Source organism: Lichenostomus cassidix, chromosome 1 (assembly GCF_008360975.1).
Source record: "Lichenostomus cassidix isolate B80296 chromosome 1, HeHo_3.0, whole genome shotgun sequence".
In the NCBI taxonomy this organism is placed as follows: Eukaryota; Metazoa; Chordata; class Aves; order Passeriformes; family Meliphagidae; genus Lichenostomus; species Lichenostomus cassidix.
In genome coordinates this window covers 59,057,544-59,078,227 of record NC_139479.1, presented here as the reverse complement: position 1 = coordinate 59,078,227, position 20,684 = coordinate 59,057,544, and the positions used below count along the sequence as shown (strand labels likewise).

General features: G+C 41.4%; 1 protein-coding gene across 2 annotated transcripts in view; it reads left to right on the top strand.

Moving 5' to 3' along the window:
- The first annotated feature begins 7,589 nt into the window (after positions 1–7,589).
- VWA8 (von Willebrand factor A domain containing 8) overlaps positions 7,590–20,684 on the top strand; it is a 176,651-nt gene continuing 163,556 nt past the window's right edge. For both annotated transcript variants that reach the window (XM_085059145.1, XM_085059135.1), the window contains exons 1-2: positions 7,590–7,834; positions 19,779–19,856. In XM_085059145.1, the coding sequence (XP_084915271.1) occupies positions 7,690–7,834; positions 19,779–19,856 (223 nt within the window). In that variant the 5' untranslated portion in view covers positions 7,590–7,689. The remainder of the gene's footprint in view (positions 7,835–19,778; positions 19,857–20,684) is intronic.

Genomic DNA, 20,684 nt, shown 5'->3' with positions numbered 1-20,684 from the left:
GATGGGTCTAACTCAGATAGATACTATATTTTGATTCTGAAAATACATTCAGAGGAATCTGAGATCTTTTATTAATTAAGAGGCTCCATCGTGGACTTTGAAAATGTTTATTTTACCATACAGCCACTTGTAAAAGAAAGAAAAAAATCCACCTTCTACTGCATGAGCTAACCAGGTACTGCATTACTTTAATCTCCTCATAATTACCATTTTCACATTTCTTTCACTTGTTGTAAAATTGAATCTTCCCAGACAGACTGTCTGATAAAATTATATAGCTAGCTACAGTACACCACAGAGAACAAGTGAAAGTAAGTTTCATACTCACACACACTGAAATTCTGGTTGACCTAAAAAGGAAGAGGTTTTTTTATCTCTTGCCTCTTCTTTTGGAATTTATCCTTGGTTCATGCAGTTAATGTTCCTAATTTTCAATTTGAACTGTTTCATCTGAATGTAATGGAGAAGTAAAACAAAGAGCTGAAACAACAATCAAATTGTATAAGGTTTGTTTATTCTGTAAAAGACAATGTTGCTCTACTGAAAACACTAAGAGAATTCTAGTGAAGTTGGAGTTTCCCTGTAGGACCTGTGTTAAATAGTCTTGTCCTGAGAAAGTAAAAATTCTTCTCCACTTCAGATGTGGACTTTATGAGAGATGAATGACAAACATTTTCAAGGTCTTTTCTCTTAGAAAGAAAATCCTAACATGGCCTCATGACTGCTGGCTTGGCTTTTTTTTTTTTTTTTTTAATTTCTTATAAATTTTTAGGTCATTCTTTAAAAACAGATTTAATCAATTTTCAGTTTTAAATTCCCAGAAAAAAAAGTAATCTCATTCATTCTCATTTACATTAAACACAAGAGATTATATTAATACAACTCCGTGTGGGATTTCAAATCTCAGACCAGGTCATTTAGAGCTATTTTAAATCTGTATTTTTGTACATGTATAGCCTGTGAAGGTTTTCATTCAGTGTAATGCTAATGCAGTCATGACATGCAGGCCACTATGCCTCATCCCACAGATGACAGCACAGAAGGCACGATTTCGTGTATTTTATTGACATTGACAAGGTTGAGGGGTCAGGCTGCTGACTGTGAACTCTCCTGTTAGATGGACCCAGAACATATGCCAGCAGGGAATTCACTGGAAGCTCCCTTAAGCAAGGACTTAGGGTATTAATGTCTAAATGGAACAGTTGGGTGCTCACCTCAGCTTTTGTTCTGGGCTAAATTTTTCACCGTGTGTCACTCACAGCTCTGCCCTGTGGTCAGCCAGATGTGTTGACAGTTTTTCATAAAAGTAATGCCTACAAAGAGGTCAAAGGTTCAGGAATGAGGCAATAAGTATTTTCACCTTTTGGAACTGTGTAAACCCCATAAAAGACCTCAGGCTCTAGTGCACTAATGTAAGTTCTGCAGCTAGAGTATGGTAAAGCTGTGTTAATGAACAGCAAACATGAGCTTGTGAGATTGCCTCACAGTCTATTGAAACTTAAATAACCTTTGTGATACATGGCATTAGCCTGTGCTTCACTGAGATGATGCTGAATCATAGGGGGGCAATATTAATCCTGTCTTCAGGAAATCTGACATTTTACTGATGATGTTGGGTCACCGGCACGTGCCACCAGTGACCCTTTAGAGGTTATTCTGTACAATCTTCTGTAGACAGCAAAAGGCAGTTCATCAAGACACAATCATTAGGAAAAGCCAAGTTGTTTATAATTTGAGGAAAAAGGAAACCTACCATTTCAACATGAAAAGGGATAAAGATTTCAGGTAATCTTTGATCAGATTTTGCTTATATCTTAATGTAACAGCTCTACTAACATTTTGTGGCTGCCTTTGAGCTGTGGGCTGCATCTGGAAAAGCTTTAGAATATAGGCACATAAGACTGGGGTGGAACTACTGTGTTTTACCCAGATACTACCTGTCCATTCTACAAAACAGCTTTGTGTACAGTTGTGTAATACTCCAGTTATAAAGAAAAACATTAAATACAAACTGGTGAAGTTTATTTGACAGACATTTTATATCAGTGTTGAGGTGGGTGAAAAGCATACAAGATTTGTTTCAGGGGATCATGACAACCATGAAGGACACAGGGAAGGACACCAGTGCCAGTGAGAATATGTTTGATGCAAATACAGATAAGTCAAGTAAGACATAAGTGAGCTGATGCCCTACATTGGTGATTAATATGTATCAAAAATAGCATGGCCAGAAGGACCAGGGCAGTGATTGTCCCTTGTGCTTGGCACTGGTGAGGCTGCACCTTGTACCTTGCACTGGTGATGGCTGAACACCATCTATGTTCAGATTTGGGCATCTCACTACAAGAAGGACATTGAGGTGCTGGAGCAGGTCCAGAGAAAGGCAACAAAGCTGGTGAAGGGTCTGGAGCACAGGTCTTATGAGGAGCAGCTGAGCAAGATGAGGTTGTTTAGCCTGGAGAAAAGGAAGCTCAGGAGAAACCTTGTCACTCTCTACAACTGCCTGAGAGGTCATAGCCAGGTGGGGGTTGGACTCTTCTCCCAAGTAACCAGTGATAGGACAAGAGGAAATAGCCTCAGGTCGTGCCAGAGGAGGTTTAGTTTGGATACTAGAAGAAATTTCTTCCAGAAAGAGCTGTCAAGCATTGGAACAAGCTGTCCAGGGAGGTAGAGGTATTCAAAAGACATGTAGGTGGAGTGCTTAAGGGCATGGTTTAATGCTGGACTTGGCAGTGTCGGGTAAACAGATGGACTCAATGATCTTAAAGGTCTTTTACAACCTAAATTACTCTAGAATTCTAAAACACACATCTCTGAATTCCTCAGACTGAAGTAGTGTCAGGGGAGGTTAAGCTGAATATTAGAAAAGGTTTTTCACCCAGAGGGTGGTCAGGCACTGGAACAGCTCCCCAGGGAAGTGGTCACAGCCCCAAGCCTGACAGAGTTCAAGAAGCATTTGGACAATGCTCTCAAGCATGGTGTGACTCTTGGGGCTGTCCTGTGCAGGGCAGTAGCTGGAATCAATGATGCTTGAGGGTTCCTTCCAACTTAGCTTATTTTGTGATTCTGTGATAACTTTTTAGTCTCACCCTACATCCATCTAATGGTTTCATGCTCCCCCACCCCCTTCCCCTTCAGGTTCCTTGTGCTTAATTTACCATTTTCTAACTGCCCTTTGAGGCTTGGCTCCTAATTCCTCTCCTCTGAAGAAGCACTGAAAGTACATCAGAGAGTGTCTTTGTAGTCTTCTCTGGCCATGAAGGAGAAATAAGAGGGGGAAGTCTGACTCAACCAGTGCAGCATTATTGTAGGTCATCTTTCATATAAACAGAATATAGTGACTGAATGTATAGCTGTTTAACTGCTATATATTTCCCCAGTTTTCAGAAGCTCATGATTCACGCACACAAAAAAGGGTGTCATCAAAAAGCATCTTTCTGAAACCAGCATGACTCTCTTAGCAGAACTCTACTCCTTGATCTAAAGCTCATGTATGGTGAAGTTCCTAATTTAAGAACTGTTTTCATGTGGGTAAAACCAGATGCAGATTTATCAGGCAGGACAGAGGTTTTAATCTTATTTTTTCTCTCCTCCACTTTCCAGTAACACCAGGGAAAGTAGTAAGCATTTCCTTCATGTGATGTGGCTGCTCAGCCATGCAGCCTTCCCAGTCACATAAGGGTTAGAGCTGCTCCTGAGTAAAATATTCTCTTTTCTTTTTTGAAAAGTGGCTAAGCTATTTTTGGTCAAGTTTTCAAAAGAAGCGTTCTGCCTGCGGCAGAAATTCAGCATGCGAAATTTCTGCCCAAATTATTAAAGAATGGTAGAGTAACAAACTACTGAAAACAGATGGAGTTTGGCATAAGAAATTACAGATGCCATCACTCATGGCCTTTACACTCTCTAAGCATTTATACCGTAACACGTACTCAAATGTGCAGTACCACTCAACAGAGTACTTGTTTCTCTTACCTTCTGTGGTGCTTAAAAAAAATAAAAAAAATACAGGCTTTCTGACTGTAATACTGATCTTCAAGAAATGAACTTCCAAGTAGCTAGAGGCTGTTAGGTCAAACTTCCACTCAGCAATCAGATGGCAAAAACATCCTTACCCCAATGCCATTATTTCTTACAAAAATCAATAATGACTTTATCCTTCGTTGCTGTTTTAGTTCAATGTAACAGTGCAAATAGCACAGAAAAACTCAGAGACAGAGGGGTCTGAACAGATACTAAGAAAGCTAATGGAGTGGATTTTAATAGAGTGGATTTTAATTTCTAGAATGAAGTTGTCATACAAAGAGATAGCAAAAACCTTTCAACTCTTAACTAAAAGGGCATTAATTATATATTCTGGGGTGGTAAATCTATTATAAACACCATTTGTAGAACAAAATCTAGCACTCACTCTTGCTTATTTTATAACAGTGCAGAGGAAAGATGTGGATATTCTAATAACCATTAGATACAAAGAAAGACATGATGAACGAAAGTCAGTTTAGCAAGAACTAGGAGATAAGACAGTTTACATTAGAACCTTCATACCTTATTGGTGCATCCATTTCCTTTTTTATATCAACTTGGATTAAACTAGGGGACAAATTTAGGATTCAAGTCAACAAAGGAACAGCTGTGTATTTCCATTTTTATTTGATTTATATTGTTACAAATCAATTTCATACAAGAGAAGCACCTTCTGGTATTACAAAGACACATTATAGTGAATTAGAGTGGCTCCATGGAAATCAGTATTTGTATTTGTTCAAAACTGATACACAACAGAAGAAAACAAGCCTGACTCTCTCTAAATCGACTACCTAAAGCAAGATTTCAGTAGCTACAGCTAGTTTGGGAAAACAACTCTTAAGTTTTAATCCCAGGAAACTAATTTTGCCTAACTGAAAAGAATGATACAGAAGTAACATCTTGATCTCAGGAAAATAAATGGTAAGCAAGGCCGGCATCAATGGCTTGACTTTCCCTGTTAGTATCACCAGATGGAATCCACACCACTAGGGAATTGTATGAATTCTAAGAGACTTCCTTTTTTGATTTTTCACATTCTCTGGGCATAGTTTCAAATGAGTATAATGTTAGACCTACCCTCTAGACAAAGCTTTAACCGTAAATGAAGACTAACTTACTCCTATTACTGTAGCTCAGCCAGACCATTTCCGTAAAATTCAGGCCTCAGCGCATTCAGTGGGAGATTTCCTATGAAGTTCAAATGAAGCCAGGATTTCATCTCAGCTGTCTTCTCTGTTCTTGTGTAGGAGAACTGACTACAACTAGGCAGAGATGATGCATTGTTCCTTACAGTCAGCACCTGTGTCTAATTTAGTCTTGCAGCTAGAGCTACACAGCAAAGTACTTGACAGCTACTAGAGAGAATAGTCTGGAAACTGTCAACTCAGAGGGATGTTTTTAGAGCTCTCACTCTTTGGAATAAGTTCTTTTCTGTTTAATCAAAGGAAAAGTATTTTTGTTAAAAAACTTGACATTCCAAATAAGAGTGTTGTTAAGTCAGGGAATGAAAATATCAAATTGTTGTTTGTTACCAATGCTGTAAATCTTGCTGAAAGCCTTCACAAACACACCAGATGCAGACTGCTAAATCCTTCCACTTCATGACAGCACTGAACACTGACAGAATCATGCTTTCCATAGTGAGGATTGAGCAAGTACCAGATATGTAAAGCCTATATGCATCAGTGACGATTAGCAAGTGAGGCGGATGCCATATTCAAACAATAATTTAATATTGTATAGCCAGATAAAATTTCACATGGGTTCAAGAGAAAGCTTGATTCTATACATTCACACTATCATATTAAATTTTGACTGCTGCCAGGACTGAGAGCATTGCCTAAAAACAGTGCAACATTCAAGTTGTGCATCTGTTTGTGTATACATGTATATATCAAACAAAATTACCATACCATAATTATGCACAGAGATAACATCGTTTCCATTATACCTTCCACAGCAACAGTTTGAAAATCAGTAAGTACAGTTTTCTCTTGCTGCAACCGGAAAGTTGGAGGTTGAACTCAAGGCTGAATTTGAAGTTTTGGAAAAGTTGATTAATTCAGAATTTTAAGACAATGCTCTAAAAAGGAAACCATTTTATAGATACATGACTCAGAAAGGACTGAAACTTAAAGCATTTAGCTTGACAGGTGTGTGTATATATATATATATATATATGCACAGAGGTAAAAGGAGGCTTTGTACATTCACAGTGTGAAATTACTGTGAATCTGTACAGAACTGAAATGCCTCCTTATTTTCAGCATAGCATAAACCTATTCAGCATTCAGGTGACGGCATTTAATCGCTTGCTTATCCGTTGCTATTTATTACTATTTTTTTATATAGATATGACAAAGAGGATCAATGTAATCTTCTAACTCAATATCCCAGATTGCTCAGATACATTCATAAACTATTCCACTGTAATTTTGCTCACTGGCCTTCTAGTCTGTTCCAGCAGACCTTGCTGTTACCTAGCCTATCTTTAGCCTCCAGCACTTGTGATCTTCAGCATGCAAGAAATTAGGGCAATATCCGTAAAAGGATGTTTCAATTTAGTTTATCCTACCTTAGACCCAGAAAGCAGGTTCACAGACTTATATTAGGTACTAAGAATAGAAATTATACCTAACCATCAGTCTAGCCAACAGGAAATGCTGAAGATCGTGAAATCTCACCTCTCTCAACTGTTTAATGCACTTAACATTGAGCTGCAGAAATGTCTATGACTAGACCAACATTCATAGCTTGAAATATCTTATGGGAGCTTAGAAGTTGTCTATGTTTAAACTGATATGAAGCTCACACTTTAATGGTTTTCCTTCGGGATTGTTGGTCAATGCTGGAAACATGCAGGAAATGGGAGATTTACTGGAGCAAAATCCTCCAGTGGCTGAGACACCCAAAACCTGAAGTACAAGACATAAAGGTGGTTTGACTCTGGCTTCTACCTCCACAAAGGATGCTCAGAGTCTTTTTACTGGTGCTGACATCCAAGTCTCAACTGGATTTTCCTTTAAACGAGGTTTAGTTCGTTATCATGAAAGCCTCAGCCTTTCACTAATTATTCTAAAAGTTGCTCCTGAGCTTTTACATAAATCCAAGAGCATTACCTTTAGCTGGAATAAGCCAGTTTTGAAATCTATTTCTGCAACATGACCTTTTACAAAAATCTCACATCTAAGCCAAACGTCACTCCGGAGTAACTCAAATTCCTCCTGAAGTACGAAACGCCTGAATCCCGAGCGCACAGGCGAGGGGAGGCACTGGGGCAGGAGGGCCATGAACGCAGCAGCATTTGCGAGATCAGAGGTAGGAATACCTTCGGCGCACCGATCTACCTCAGCCACCGCTGCCCACGCCTGCCTCTCCAGGCTGTTTCAAACGTGCCCAGCTATGGAGTTCAGCCTCCCTCATATCAAAAGAAGCACACTGTCCTCGCAGCTGACCTCTCCACGCTCCCCGCGGAGCGCCCCGGGCTGTGGAGCCACGGCCCCGCTCCGGCATTCCCCGCACCGGCAGCACCGGCCCGCGCCCGCCCGGCCCCGGTTTCCGGCGGGACTTTGTGCGGCAGCGCTTCCCTTCCCCCGCGCTCGGCCCGGCGGCGGCGGTCCCGCTCCCTGTGCCCGCGGCTCTCCTGGCATCCCCGCCGTCCCCATGCCGTCGCGGGTGCTGTGCCTGGGCGGCGGGGCCGGGGGTCCCGCTGCGCGCAGGGTCCGCCTGCTCCTGCGGCAGGTGGTGGGCGGCGGCGCGGCCGCGGCGCGGTTCGGCCGCTCCGAGGTCAGGGCGCTGCACAGCTCAGGTAACCCACCCCGGGCTCCCGGCTCTCTCGGCCCCGCAGCCTCCCGCGGCTGCCCCTGCCCCGGACACAGCCCCCAGTGCTGCCACCGGGCCGCGGGGAGGCCGGCAGGCCGGTACCGCCGTGTGGGCTGTGGGCTTGTCCAGGCTGCCTGCCGCCCCCGTGTCTCATGTGAGTGCTGGGGGTCCGGAGAGCGGCAGCGGAGCTGGTGAAGGACTGCAGTGCAGGTTCCTAAGGAGCGTCTGAGGGCGCTGGGGCTGTTCAGCCCGGAGAAAAGGAGGCCCAGGGGGACCTCATCACTCTCTAGCACTCCCTGAAAGCAGGGTGGTCAGTTTCCTCTCCCGGGTAACAGCTGGCAGGACAAGAGGGCAGAGCCGCAAGCTGCGCCAGGGGAGATTTAGGTTGGACTTCAGGAAGGATTTCATCACAGAAGGGGAGATTCAGTATTGGAATGGACTTCCCAGGGAGATGGTTTAAGGAATGACTGGACGTGGCGCTTGGTGCGTGGTGTAGTTAACATGGTGGTGTTTGCTCATAGGTTGGACTCAATGACCTCAAAGGTCTTTTCCAACCGGATTGATTCTGTGGTTCTGTGGCATGAGGGGAAGGGCAGAGTTCAGTCACAGGTTTGCAGGGACGCTTAGTGTGGCCTGTCACAGCTCCTGGCCAGGTGTTTCCCGCTCAGTGCAGCGAGGGGCAGTCCTGCAGCCCGTGCCTGTGAGAACCATCCCGCTCTGCAGAGCGCCTGTCACATCTCCCCGTGCTCGCTGTCCCTGCATCACACGGCGTCCTCTCTCCGCTGAGACACAGCCTCGGTGTTTGTGCCAGGGGCTGCCGGGGCTGGTGCGTGTCTGAGTGTGCCGGCAGCATATGGCAATGTCATAAAGGGTTGACCTTGAGCCGCCAGATGCCATGAAGCATGACCTGAATTGCCCTGGAATATCCTCTGCTGACCTTTGAGACAGGTGACGGGCCTGTGCAGAGTAGAAGTGGCGTTTGGAAAGGGTGACATATGTCTGTGATAACTGACACTTTTCAGGATGAATGCCAAAATAACAAAGCTTCTCAGTACACAGGGAGTGATGAGTAGTGATTTGCAAGTGATTCTGATGGTGGAGTACTTGCTAAAGCTCTTAATTACACCCTTTTATCCCATTTAGCTTCATTTTAATATTTTTTAATCGCTTTATTAGTTGACCAGTTCATTTTTTTGTTTAGTTTCTGAAAAATAACTCAAGAAGGAAGTCTTGGAGGAATTGATAGCCATAAAATTCCTTCAAGAATTTGTGAATAGATAATATTTTATTTGTGAAAAGTACTAGAAAGACCAGAGTTGTTTAGCATCAAACAAATTAGAGTGAAAGTGAACAAGTTAACAATGAAGTGAGTCAAGTAAAACAAACACCTGAAGAAGGTAGATCAGCACTTTTCAGCCCTTTGTTGGGATGAGTAACCTTAAGAACAAAAAAAGCAACATAAAATGGTAGCAAATTTCAGCATTGCTAAAAATATGTCATCACTTTAAATGTGCTATGGAATGTAACTGAGTTTAACTCAGGAATAATCGTGAATACACGCTGTATGTATGTGAATAGTAGGAGTATTCCCAGTTACAATCGATGGTAAGAGTTTTGGTAGAAAGATTGAAGTCTCAAAGCTCTAGAGAACCTTGTAGATAATATTAGGGGTATTTGCCCTCCCTACACCCTACACCTACATCTCAATTTTTATAGTCCTTCCTGTGTTTCTGTGAATTTGGTACCTTCATATTAAGAATACTGTTGTTTTTTTTTCCTGTTTTGCTTTGTGGGTGTTTTTAAAATTAATTTTAAAAATGTTTGCATGTCCTATTGCAGACCCTAGCATTTTTTTGAGGATGCTGAAGTTATGAAGTATGATCTGAAATTTTTTGTACCATATGTGTTTTTGCTATTTCTGTGCAGCTGCTGTAATTACAATCCTTGTTGTAAGCAGTGTTGAGGTTGCATGTCTCTTCCATAGATAAACAAAATGTGTCTGAAAAGGGTGGAAGCTGTTAAGAGTCGACTAAACAGCAAATTGTTGTGTACCCAGTAATTCGGATGTGACATGTCTGCCTGGTCAGATTTACTGCCTGTCCTGGTACCTTTTAAGTGTAAGGGAGAAACTGTTGCCTGATCCTGTGCTGTTACATGCAAAGAAGCCATGCTTAGCTTTTCAGCTCAGTCTTTGTAAAGTGAATATGACTTGCTGGTTCACTGGTGGTTGTGGAGGAATTGCTAAAGCTATCAAGTGGTAAAACGTAAGAGAAGTCTCAAAGTGAAAGAGACTGCATGGCAAAAGGGTAATGGGAATATCTAGGAAGGGTTTGGGTTTGCACAACTTAATTAATGAGGGAAACGATTTATAGTAGCAAATGTTGTAGAAGGCTGACTGTCAGAATGATTTTTAATGCAGGCTTCATATTTCCTTCTAAAAAAGACTGAAAAGCATCAAGTTTTTGTAGACTGTACAGTTACTTGTGATTAATTATTTTAAATGCAGTATAAGCTGCAAGAAGTGAAGTTCTACATAAATCAGTTGCTCTAAGGGGTTAGAGGGAGCAAATGCTGAATATGATGTAAACTGAAGAGCTGGGAAAAAACCCCCAAAAACGTTGCCAGTCAGATAGTACATGCAAAGGAAGGTTTCTCATGTGCTTTGCTGCTTAATGTACACAAAGTAACTTACACTTTGTCACTTAAGTAGACCAAAATATATACTAGCTACATTCACTGTTTTCTGCAGCACTGCCTGTCCAGATCAACTTCCTCTGCTTTCCAAAACCTGATTAATTCCAGTTCCTAATCAAACTTGTGTTTAAAGCCTAAAAGATTTTGGTAGTACATACAAGTGAATCTGCTCAGTAAAACACAGTCACTTGAGAAAAGTGTGTCACACTTCAGAATCCTATAATGTCAATCATCAGTGTAGAGGATCTACGTGATTGTGGTAAATTGATAATCTGAAAGAAGACTATGCTTTTGACTGTGTTTATAAGGGGTTTTTTTTCTGGGTCTGTCACTGTCCAAGGACAAAAGAACTGGTTGATGATGGGTGTAAATGCTTTCTGGCACATTGCTTTTTTCAGCTTTACCTATGTCATATTCTTTGTTGAAGTTGACATGTTGACAGCTGTGAATGTGGTTCTGACAATATCTTTTTTCATTAGCAAAACCTATTTAAGAGACTTAATTTTTTTCTTCTCTCTCATAACATTCCTATAATTGTTCATTGCCTCTGTAGTTGTACTTAGGGGGCTGAAACCATTCCAGGGATTTGATTTATGGTGAGACCTTATGTATGGTTGTTACGTCAACACAACTTAGAAGGCAGCAAATGGAGATGGGAATTTTCAAAGCCAGTTGTCTGACAGTTTGCAGAGTTATGCCTGGGATACTTCAAATTATTCTAACATTTAGAAGAGAAAAGGCTCGTGGTAAGAAAAATAGTGTATTTTATTAGACATGCTGATGTAGCTGGAGCAAGGGGGTGGGATGTCAGGCAGGCCAGCTTCTGTAGGGCTTCACTGTTGCTCCATGACAGGATGTCAGTAAATAGTTTCTGAGTTGTAATATTTGGCAGTCGTTTGAAATTTATTTTTTTCTGTTAAACAGCTGTTAGAGGCCTGATACGTTTTGATGTGTTTTGGAAGTTGTGCCCGGTTTAATGCATAAGATTGAAGTTGTATCTTCTTGGCATACTCAGGGAGTCAGGGTAGTTGTAGGCAATATCATAGCTAATTTTAAAGCTGTTTTGTCAATTTTAGATAGCTTTTCAGTAAATGTGAAGTTTCAAAAACAATTCTGTTGATTTTCAGTTGTAGATTCTTTTTAGTTGAAATACATTATTGAAATTATACTCATGTACTTCCTATCTAAACTCAGTTTAGAATAGATAGTCTGGTTTTTCTCCGCTGAGCAAAATGTACTCCAGAAATCTTCATACAGTTTTAAAACACTCTGAGCTAGTTTTTCACAGAAGTTGTACTGGCTGCAGAAGATTTGCAAGGGAGCACTGGCGATGGGGTGGGCATCTGTTACCGTGTGACTAAGAGGAGCTGGTGGATATCGCTTTCTACAGACAGCTAGCAGTAACCTCCCACTCATGAGCTGTCGTGCTTGTGGGGGATTTCAGCCATGCACACTTCAGCTAGGAGGGCAATCTGGCACTGTGCATGTGCTCTTGGTACTTCCTAGGCTGTGTTGGTAAAAATTTTGCAACATGCATGCCAGAGGAACTGGTCAGGGTTAACTCTTCGTTTCATCTGCTACTTTCAAGTCAGGAAGAGCTGTGATCAGTTTGGTCATAGGTGGCAGCCTGGATCTCAGTGAGTGGAACAGGACTGTATTGCAGATCTGGAGGAAGGCTGGAAAGGTGAGCAGCAGAATTAGGATCCTGGACTAGAGGACTGCAAGCTTTCACTTATTCAGGATATTGGTAGGTAGAATCCTTTGGATAACATCCATGAAGATCAAAGGTGCACAGAAGAGCTTGAAAATTTTTAAAGAAAACTTAATGGCAGCTCAGGAACAAAGTATTCCACAGTAGCAGAAGGCCTGTTTGGCCAAGTAGGGAACTTCTCAATGAACTAAAACACAAAAGGGGAGCATTCAGAAGCGGAAGTAAGGACAGACAGCAGGAGTGTAAAAGTGCAATTTAGTATGTTGGGACAAAATTCCTACTGTCTTTTCAGAGTGAGAGACATTTAGTCCAGAAGGGCCCTGATAAACATGAGAACTGGGGCAACAGAAACCTGAAAAAGTTTAAGTATAAACATTTACTGTCGGACTAAAGTGTTGCTGGGAAGAGTCTGGCTGAGTAGCAGCTTTGGTGAAAAGGCTGTGGGGTTGCAGTGTGTGTCTGGTTGAATACAGCAGGGAAAGAGGTTGGCTAGAATGGCTGTGGAACATCTGTCCTTGAAGGTTTTTGAGATTCAGTCAGACAGAGCCACAACTCATTAGATCTCATCTTGGTGCTAAAATGATGTTGAGCAGGAGGTTGAAGATGAACAGTATTGCTGAAGTGTTTTGGTAATTGATAAAATGGGCTACTTAACACGTCTTTCACATGGTAAATATATTACAAAGAGATATTCTGGAATTTATCAAATCTGTGTAAGATTGTCATGGTATGAAACATTTTAAATTTACCTCTCACCTCATAATTGAGAATTATCAGACTCCCTACTTTCAGGGTATTGACCCAAACAAATAATAGCTCTTGCTAAGTAAAGGTTGTATGCTTCCTACATGGATCATTGAATCATAGAACATGCTGAGTTGGAAGGGACGCCCAAGGATCGTGGAGTCCAACTCCTGGCCCTGTGCAGGGCACCCAAGAGTCACACCATGTACCTGAGAGCATTGTCCAAATGCTTCTTGAGCTCTGTCAGGCTGGTGCTGTCACCACTTCATGGGGAGCCTATGCCAGGGTTCAGCTCACCTCTGGGTGAAGAACCTTTTCCTGAAATCCAACCTAAATCTCCCGTGACACAGTTTAAGGCCATTCCCCTGAGTCTTATCACTGGTGACCAGAGAGCAGAGATCAATGTCAGATAAGATTCTGCATTCATGTTGTTAATCTTCTACTAATGCAGAAGAATTAATGAAAAGGTTTTCTTCCTGGAGTAAATACCAAGATTTTGGTTTAATGACATCTTGGACTGTAACCAGTAAAGACACTCATTAGCCTAAAATAGACAGTTGAAAAATCTAGTGTTAGCTCCAAAACTGAATATTTAAAAAATAGGTCTAAAAAGAATGTTGAATAGAAATTGAGTAATATTCAAATTTTGTGTCTGAAGCAATTATTTTATTTTCTTGGAGGGAAAGACTTTCTTTTGCCTATAAAAAGGGGCAACTTTAGAGGATTTTTTTTATTAGCTTGGAGATAGATTTTGTTGTGTGAGCATTCATCTATTTCAGTCAGCAGCAGCTGTCAGACTGCAGTGTCCTGTTGACAGGAGCTGAGCTCAACCTCGACTGTGTCTGAAGGCACTGGTGGTCAAGGAACAAACCTTGTGAGTGCAGGAAATAGGTTTCTGTCCCTCATATCTTGTGTTTGGGAGGTTACCAATACCGATGCGAGGTGCGGAAGAGGTGACAGTGTTGCTGAGTGACTGTAATATTTGCAGCCATAAAGACAGCCAATATGAGCTGCTATGAAATGTGAAAAAGTAAGTTATAGGGCTGCCTTTTTGTTTTCCTCGCCTGGATAATGTATTTGGAAAAGTTAAAAAAACCCCAAACCCTGGAAAGTATTGTTTTTCTTTCTTCAAAATAAGTTGACTCTTCAAGGATTTCTAAGGGCTGACACTCTTGTCTGTTTCTTTATGGAAATGTGCTGGATAAATATCAGTTCAAAGCATTATTTTTTTCCCCTCCTCCACATTAGAATGAAATTAAGACCTGGACATATACATTTAAATATAATATAGATTCCAGACTTTCCTTTAACAGGTGTGATTTTATTACACCTGTGAGGTCTCCACTCACTCTCCTCTTCTCTAATTAATATTAGCAGAGCTTAGCACTTTCACAGTTTTAATATGCTCTTGCTGTTGCTGGCTTTTGAAACCAGATGGATGATCTGTGTACAAGTGAATGTTTAATATACTAGGGAGAGTGTGTTAATCTCACCTGTTTTCAGGACTAAAGAGGCCAAAAGGCAATAAATTCAGCAACCTAAAAACATAACGTTCCTGAAGCTTCATTGTAGTGTCTTAAAAAACCACAGATAATACAAATATGTTTTACACATGAGATTGGAACTATTTGTGTTGTGTACTCAAAAAATGAAGTATGTGTATGGATCTGTTCAGGGTGTTTTCTTTTGCAGTAGGATTTCTTCATTTCTTTATTTAAAAACAGCCTTTTCAAGTGTATTAATTTGATTCTTTTTTTTAATTAATGGGTTATTCTACCAGAAAAATGGCAAGTAGAATAAAACGTTTTTCTGCTTTTTAAGTTCTTGATGTGATATGCAATCTATTTATCTTCAGATATGGCCAGTGTTGCTGTAAATAATTTAAAAAGCAGTGGCTTTTTGTTTTCAGCATAAAGGAATAAATAGTAGGATTAGGGAATAGTCTCTACTTGGGAGGTGGAGAGGTGAGGAGGGTTAGTTGGTGTGATACTTACTAGCTTTTAAGACCAATCAAACATGCCAAGTGCACAGTAAGACTGCATGTTCAGGAAGCCTTCTTACTGTGATTACAACATCACGTCATCCACAGTGGGCCAGAGCAAAGGTCCATCAAACCTACTATTCCACACTGGTGAACAGTGAGTAGGAGATGATAGGGGAGAATAAAACCATGGGATGTTCATGGAGGGGTACCTTGCCAAAGTGGCTTTCCAGCCTCCAGCTGCCTCCTCTGCAGCTCAGGGGCTTGGAGCTGGAGGTGCTGCCTTGCTGTTCAGTAGCCCACAGTGGACTGAGTGGCAGAAACAGTCATGCTCACCTGAAATCCCTTCCCAGTTACTGTACAAAACAGATGCAGATATTAATATTGTTTCAGTCTAAAATGTAGGTCTAAAGAAGAGAGCATATCATTCAGTGCTCTGCAGTTACTGGGTAGCTCTATGTCCATGTGTGAATTTGCATGTTGCCAGAGGTGCAATTCACACCTGTCTTTTCCAGATGCAGTAGAAAGAGCTCATTGAGTGTATTGAGGCTGTTTTCATATCTCCCTTTTTTCCTGATAGTCTCTTTGGGATCCTGTTACTGGGTTTTGGTCTTTATGTGCTGCCAATTTTTGACCCCTATTGCATGGACTCTCAGAAGACCCGCTGTGTCTGCATTCTGTCTGCCCCGTGAAAGGGATGTCCTTTACTATTTGGGTTCTGGTTTATTTGGCTCCTGCTTTGTTTCAGCAGCCATGATTCTTTGTGTACATTGGGCACTGCATGTATCCCACAGTTTTCCCCAAAGACTGCTGTATCTAATATTACTGTTTTCTCTGTGGAAGACAAGAAAGCAGAAGCACATCATCACTGCTTGACTAAGCAAGCCTGATACAGCCTCCAGTGTCCATCACAACACCTTGTGGGTATAGCTCTTCTCCATAATAGTGTGGTGGTAGCTTGTGGGATGGGTTGGAGTGTACGTGGGCTGTTCCATAATTTGCCATGGAGTCAAATAATTTGGGATACATGTGCTCAAATTATGGGTCTTACTGATTTAACATCACCATTTTACCAAGCAGGCTGTTACCAGTTCCTTGCCAGCTGGTGAAACACTGGAAAGGACCTGTCTAGAATGACATCTCTGTTCAAAGGGTTTGGAAATGCAGTGGGAATGGAGTAACCAAACATGAGTTTTTAAACAAGTACAGAAGAAACAAATTGAGAGAAGAAAATATAGCCCAGGTGGAAGTGTGTGATAAGATTAGTGGGCTAATCCTCCCTGTGCTCATTTAGCTAGGAAAATGGACTCTGCTGTGTTGGTTTATTGTTGCTTAAGGTTCTGTTAAACACTGCTAATATTTTTGCTTTTTGGACAGGTGCAAACCGGAGGCAACATTTGTCTCCAGGCAGCAACAAACTTATTAAAAGCTGAATACCCTGACTGTGTGCTCAGCTCCCACCACATCTTATGTATAGTTCCCTCCCAGCCCATTTTTCATGAAACGTTGTAGGGTCCATTGATGTCTGGAATACTTTTTGAACACAGATGCATTGATCAAGGGTTAGCTTGTTATGGACTGACATAAATATCACCAGAAGTGCTACATTTTCCATTTTTCACCTAGACTAAACTCAGTTGTGATTTGGTTTTTTTTAAGAGAATGCAGGAAATCAACTAAGGCTTTTCAGTACTGTGCTAATAAACTAGACAATTGGAATTCTATCCTGTACATGATACCATCATCCTAATGTATTGAAAAAGTCTGACATCTTGTTTTGGCATCTTGGCCCTACTGGGTTTTGGAAGACTGTGTATGCATGAAATAGTATTTACAATTGAGCTGAGGTGATTTCAGCTAGGAGCTAATTAATCATACACTCTTGTCTCATTGCGTGTTGGCTGGGGAATTCAGAGAAAATAAACTGTCACTAATTTCTTAGGGATATGTAAGGCAACCTGTTCTTCTTAGAATGTTAAAATTGTTCCAGGCTGAGCTAATGAGAGGTGTCAACTTTCGCAGGAAGCAGTGGGCTCCTACGGTGTTTTCATCAACTTGGAGGCATTTTCATAGAACCATAAATTAATAGAATATCCTAAGCTGGAAGGGACACACAAGGATCATCATCATCTCCTGGCCCTGCACAGGAATGTGCCCCAAGAATCACAGTATGTGCTTGAGAGCATGACCCAAACGCTTCTTGAGTTTTGTCAGGCTGTGACCACTTCCCTGCGGAGCCTGTTGAAGTGCCCAACCACACTCTGGGTCAAGAGTCTTTTTCTAAATCTCCCCTGACACAGCTTCATGCCTCCCTGGTCACCAGGGAGAAGAGATCAGTTCCTATCCCTGCCCTTCCCCTCATGAGGAAGCTGCATATTGCCATGAGGTCTCCCCTCAGTTTCCTCTCCTCTAGGCTGAACAAGCCAGGTGACCTCAGCCAGTCTTCATATGGCTTCCCTTCATCCCTTCACCATGGGTGGCCCAGATTAGAAAGGTGTGGTGGCAAAAATGTTGGTGCCCTGCCACGATCCCCATTAGCTGTTCCCCAGTGAGAAAGTATGAGCTTGGAACTGCAGTAGAAGAAGGGGAAAGGGGGATGATGCTTAGTCTGTAAAATAGTTTTTCTTACTTTAAAACTTAGAGAAATGGACAAAACACTGGGATAGCCAAACACTAGATTTCAGTGCCTCCAGTGCTTGTGTCTGTTGTTCAGTGACTCTTTTAATTTATGTAAGAGTTCCCAGAATCAGGACCAGGGCTCTAAGCTATTGCAGGACTTTCTTTTGGACTGCATCTGAATGCTTCAGACTGAAGAGGGCACAGTACTCTTTGGTGCATTTGAAATGAAAATTCAATAAGGGCCAGAAAAGGAGCTATTAGCCTAGCTCTGTTTGGAACCATTCCACTTCTGGGTTCTTGCACAATCAAAGCAGGGTGCTTAGATCTAGCATGTGGGTGGGAACTGCTTGCTTCTGCTTGCTCTTAGAAACAGAACCTTGTCCACCCTTTATATGGCAGTACTACTGTTGCCTATGTCCCACTTTCTGTCAAGCTGTTGGAGCACTGTATTGCTGCAATTGTATTGTTGCATAAAATGTATTGTATTGTTGAATAAAATGTGGGAACAATCACCAGCCTAGTACCTTTTGCCAATATTTTAGGGAAAAATGAAGGGCTGCTTATTTAGACTCCAGAAACAACCTAAAGACCCATGTGCAGACATGTATGTCAGGCTGTGAATCCCAGTCTCTGCTTGCTTATCAAGCCCTTCAATTTAGGAGGAAATCAGCTATAATCCTTTCTTAACTGCTTCCTGTTTGCTACTGTAGGTGATTCTACTCTGGATGGTATAAATCTAGTCCTTTCCCATGAATTGTGTGAACCATGTCAGAACCATGTTCTGTGAGATGAGCAGTAGTATCTGGGTAATGCTGGAAGAGTACTGCATTTGAGTGCAAGGCTAGAGTCACGGCTGACTGAGAGCTAGTGCATGTGTGGGAGGAGTTTTAGTTGCCTCTTCTGATTTGGACCAGCTGCTCCTTCAGCACCTCCCCTTTCTGGTTCCAGCGTTGGTCTTCCAAGCTTTTAGAGTTCTTTCACGGTGCTGGAGATAGGCAACCATAGACTGGGTTCTCTTGAATGGAGTAGGACTAAGTGCAGATCTAAGAGGGCATTTATAGAGTTGGATCCTGTTTGTGGTCTCTGTACTTTCTACATCTCCCTTCTGAGAAAAGCACAAACACAAGAGACAGTTTCAAAACTTGGCGTCAGTTCATGCAAAGGTGATGTAATCAGAGTGCTGTGGCAAACCTATACCCTGTGCAGCCCTCTTACTCCAGTAATCCTCTCCATCCTCATGCATGCACTACAGTGCAGGGGAGGTGGTGGTATCTTTAGCAGCAGTAATGGAAAAACATAATTTTACTAGAATCAGTTTCATGGTCTTAAAACTTATTTACGTGAACTTATTTATGTGGCTCAAACTCTTGAAAGAAAATAAACTTTGGGTTTGTTACCAGTCTAAAGCTCATTTTCCTGGGTTTTGGGTGTTGTGCTGTTTTCCAGTGTGACCACTGCTGTGTTCATACTTGCCCATTTCCTGACTACAAACTAGATTTCACTTTTGATTTCCTTGAGAAAGTACACAGGGCATGCCCTGCAATTTATTTCAAACCTGTGCTTGCAGAAAAATAGATAAGACAGGCAAGTCCTAGTGGAGATACCATTAAGTCAAATGGGCAGATGCTTTAGGTTTGGTGAAATCTAGAGCAAGAAATGCCTGAGACCATTCAAACCTTGGAAAGGTGCCTGGTTCTGCAGTCAGGGAGTGCAGGAAGGGCCCACTGACATGAATATGTACTTTTGAACCTCCAACAGATACTGTTCCAGGCTGCTTGAAATCTCAGGAAAGTGATCACCCCTACAAGTGTTTCTCACTGATAGTTCTGCAGGCAAATGTGCTAAAGATTTAATTTCAGTAAATCAACAGTGGTAGCTGGAATGGCGTTCTACACTGACCTTGAATTCCATATTTCCCAACAGAGTAACGTAGGGTTATAACAGCAGCAGTAAAAGAAAAAACAAGAAAAGGGAATATTAATTAAATGTAAATTGTCCGGATACCTGATCTACTGAAAAACAGCAGTGCCTAGTTAGTAAATACAAACACATTAGAGGCTGCTTTGTGAACACATAGTCAACCTTACCACAGCAGGGCTGTGATTTAAATTTTAAGGAACTTAAATACTTAAAAGTATCTTAGGTATGTGAGAACTAAAATACTTATTTTCTTTGTTTTAGGTGATACTGTCACTATTGGAGATGTGTCTTTTAAACTCAAAACACCGAAGAACCCAGAACTTGTTCCACAGAACTACAGTAAGAATCTGCTTTTGTTTTGAAGGAGTTTCAAGGCTTTATTCAAAAAATTTCTACTCATTCAATCACTTCACTGACTTTACTGAAATTATGTAAGAAATGTGTTTTGAAAAAGCATGCAATTTCGGGAAGGCTGTCTTTGCTTAGTTTGTTGCTATGTCTCTGGTTCAGCTGGTTGTTTAGGAATCTTAATTGTGAATATAACTTGTCCCATTGGTCAATGGGACAGTAAAAGGATCACTTGTGTATGTTTAATTATTTTGTTCAAAAGGGTTCTTATCCAGAGATCAGTTCTAAAAATAATCTCAAGTTGTTTGGTCATAAAACTTGGCAGTTTAGAACTATGATGCAGTTGCAATACGATTATATGTCCTAGGAGTTTGCAGATACATGGTGTTTTTCTACTGTGATATTTAGTATTCTCAGATTATCACATAATTGTTGTCAGCAAACACACAGATCTTTGCAATCCGTCAAGTTAATGAGAAGTCAGTTGCACAGTCATGAAAAATGCTGTCAAATAGAAAAGACGCAGCCAATTATGCACACTAACAATGAATACACATGTATCTAAAATTGATTCACGTTATCTTTTGATACCTTATTACAAATGTCATGGATTTGCAGCCATCCTTATTTCTGGGCTGTTCATGGAGAATACGTGCTTCTTGAGCTTTTCCTTTTGCACCATGGATTAGAAGTGAATCATGTTTGCATTGTGGCATTTCCCAGTACACTACAGTCCAGATGTTTCCTGAGGATCCAAAATGATCAGTTGTTAGGTCCTTTCACATGTAGGCTGCTGGATGTCCAGAATGCAAGTTAAAA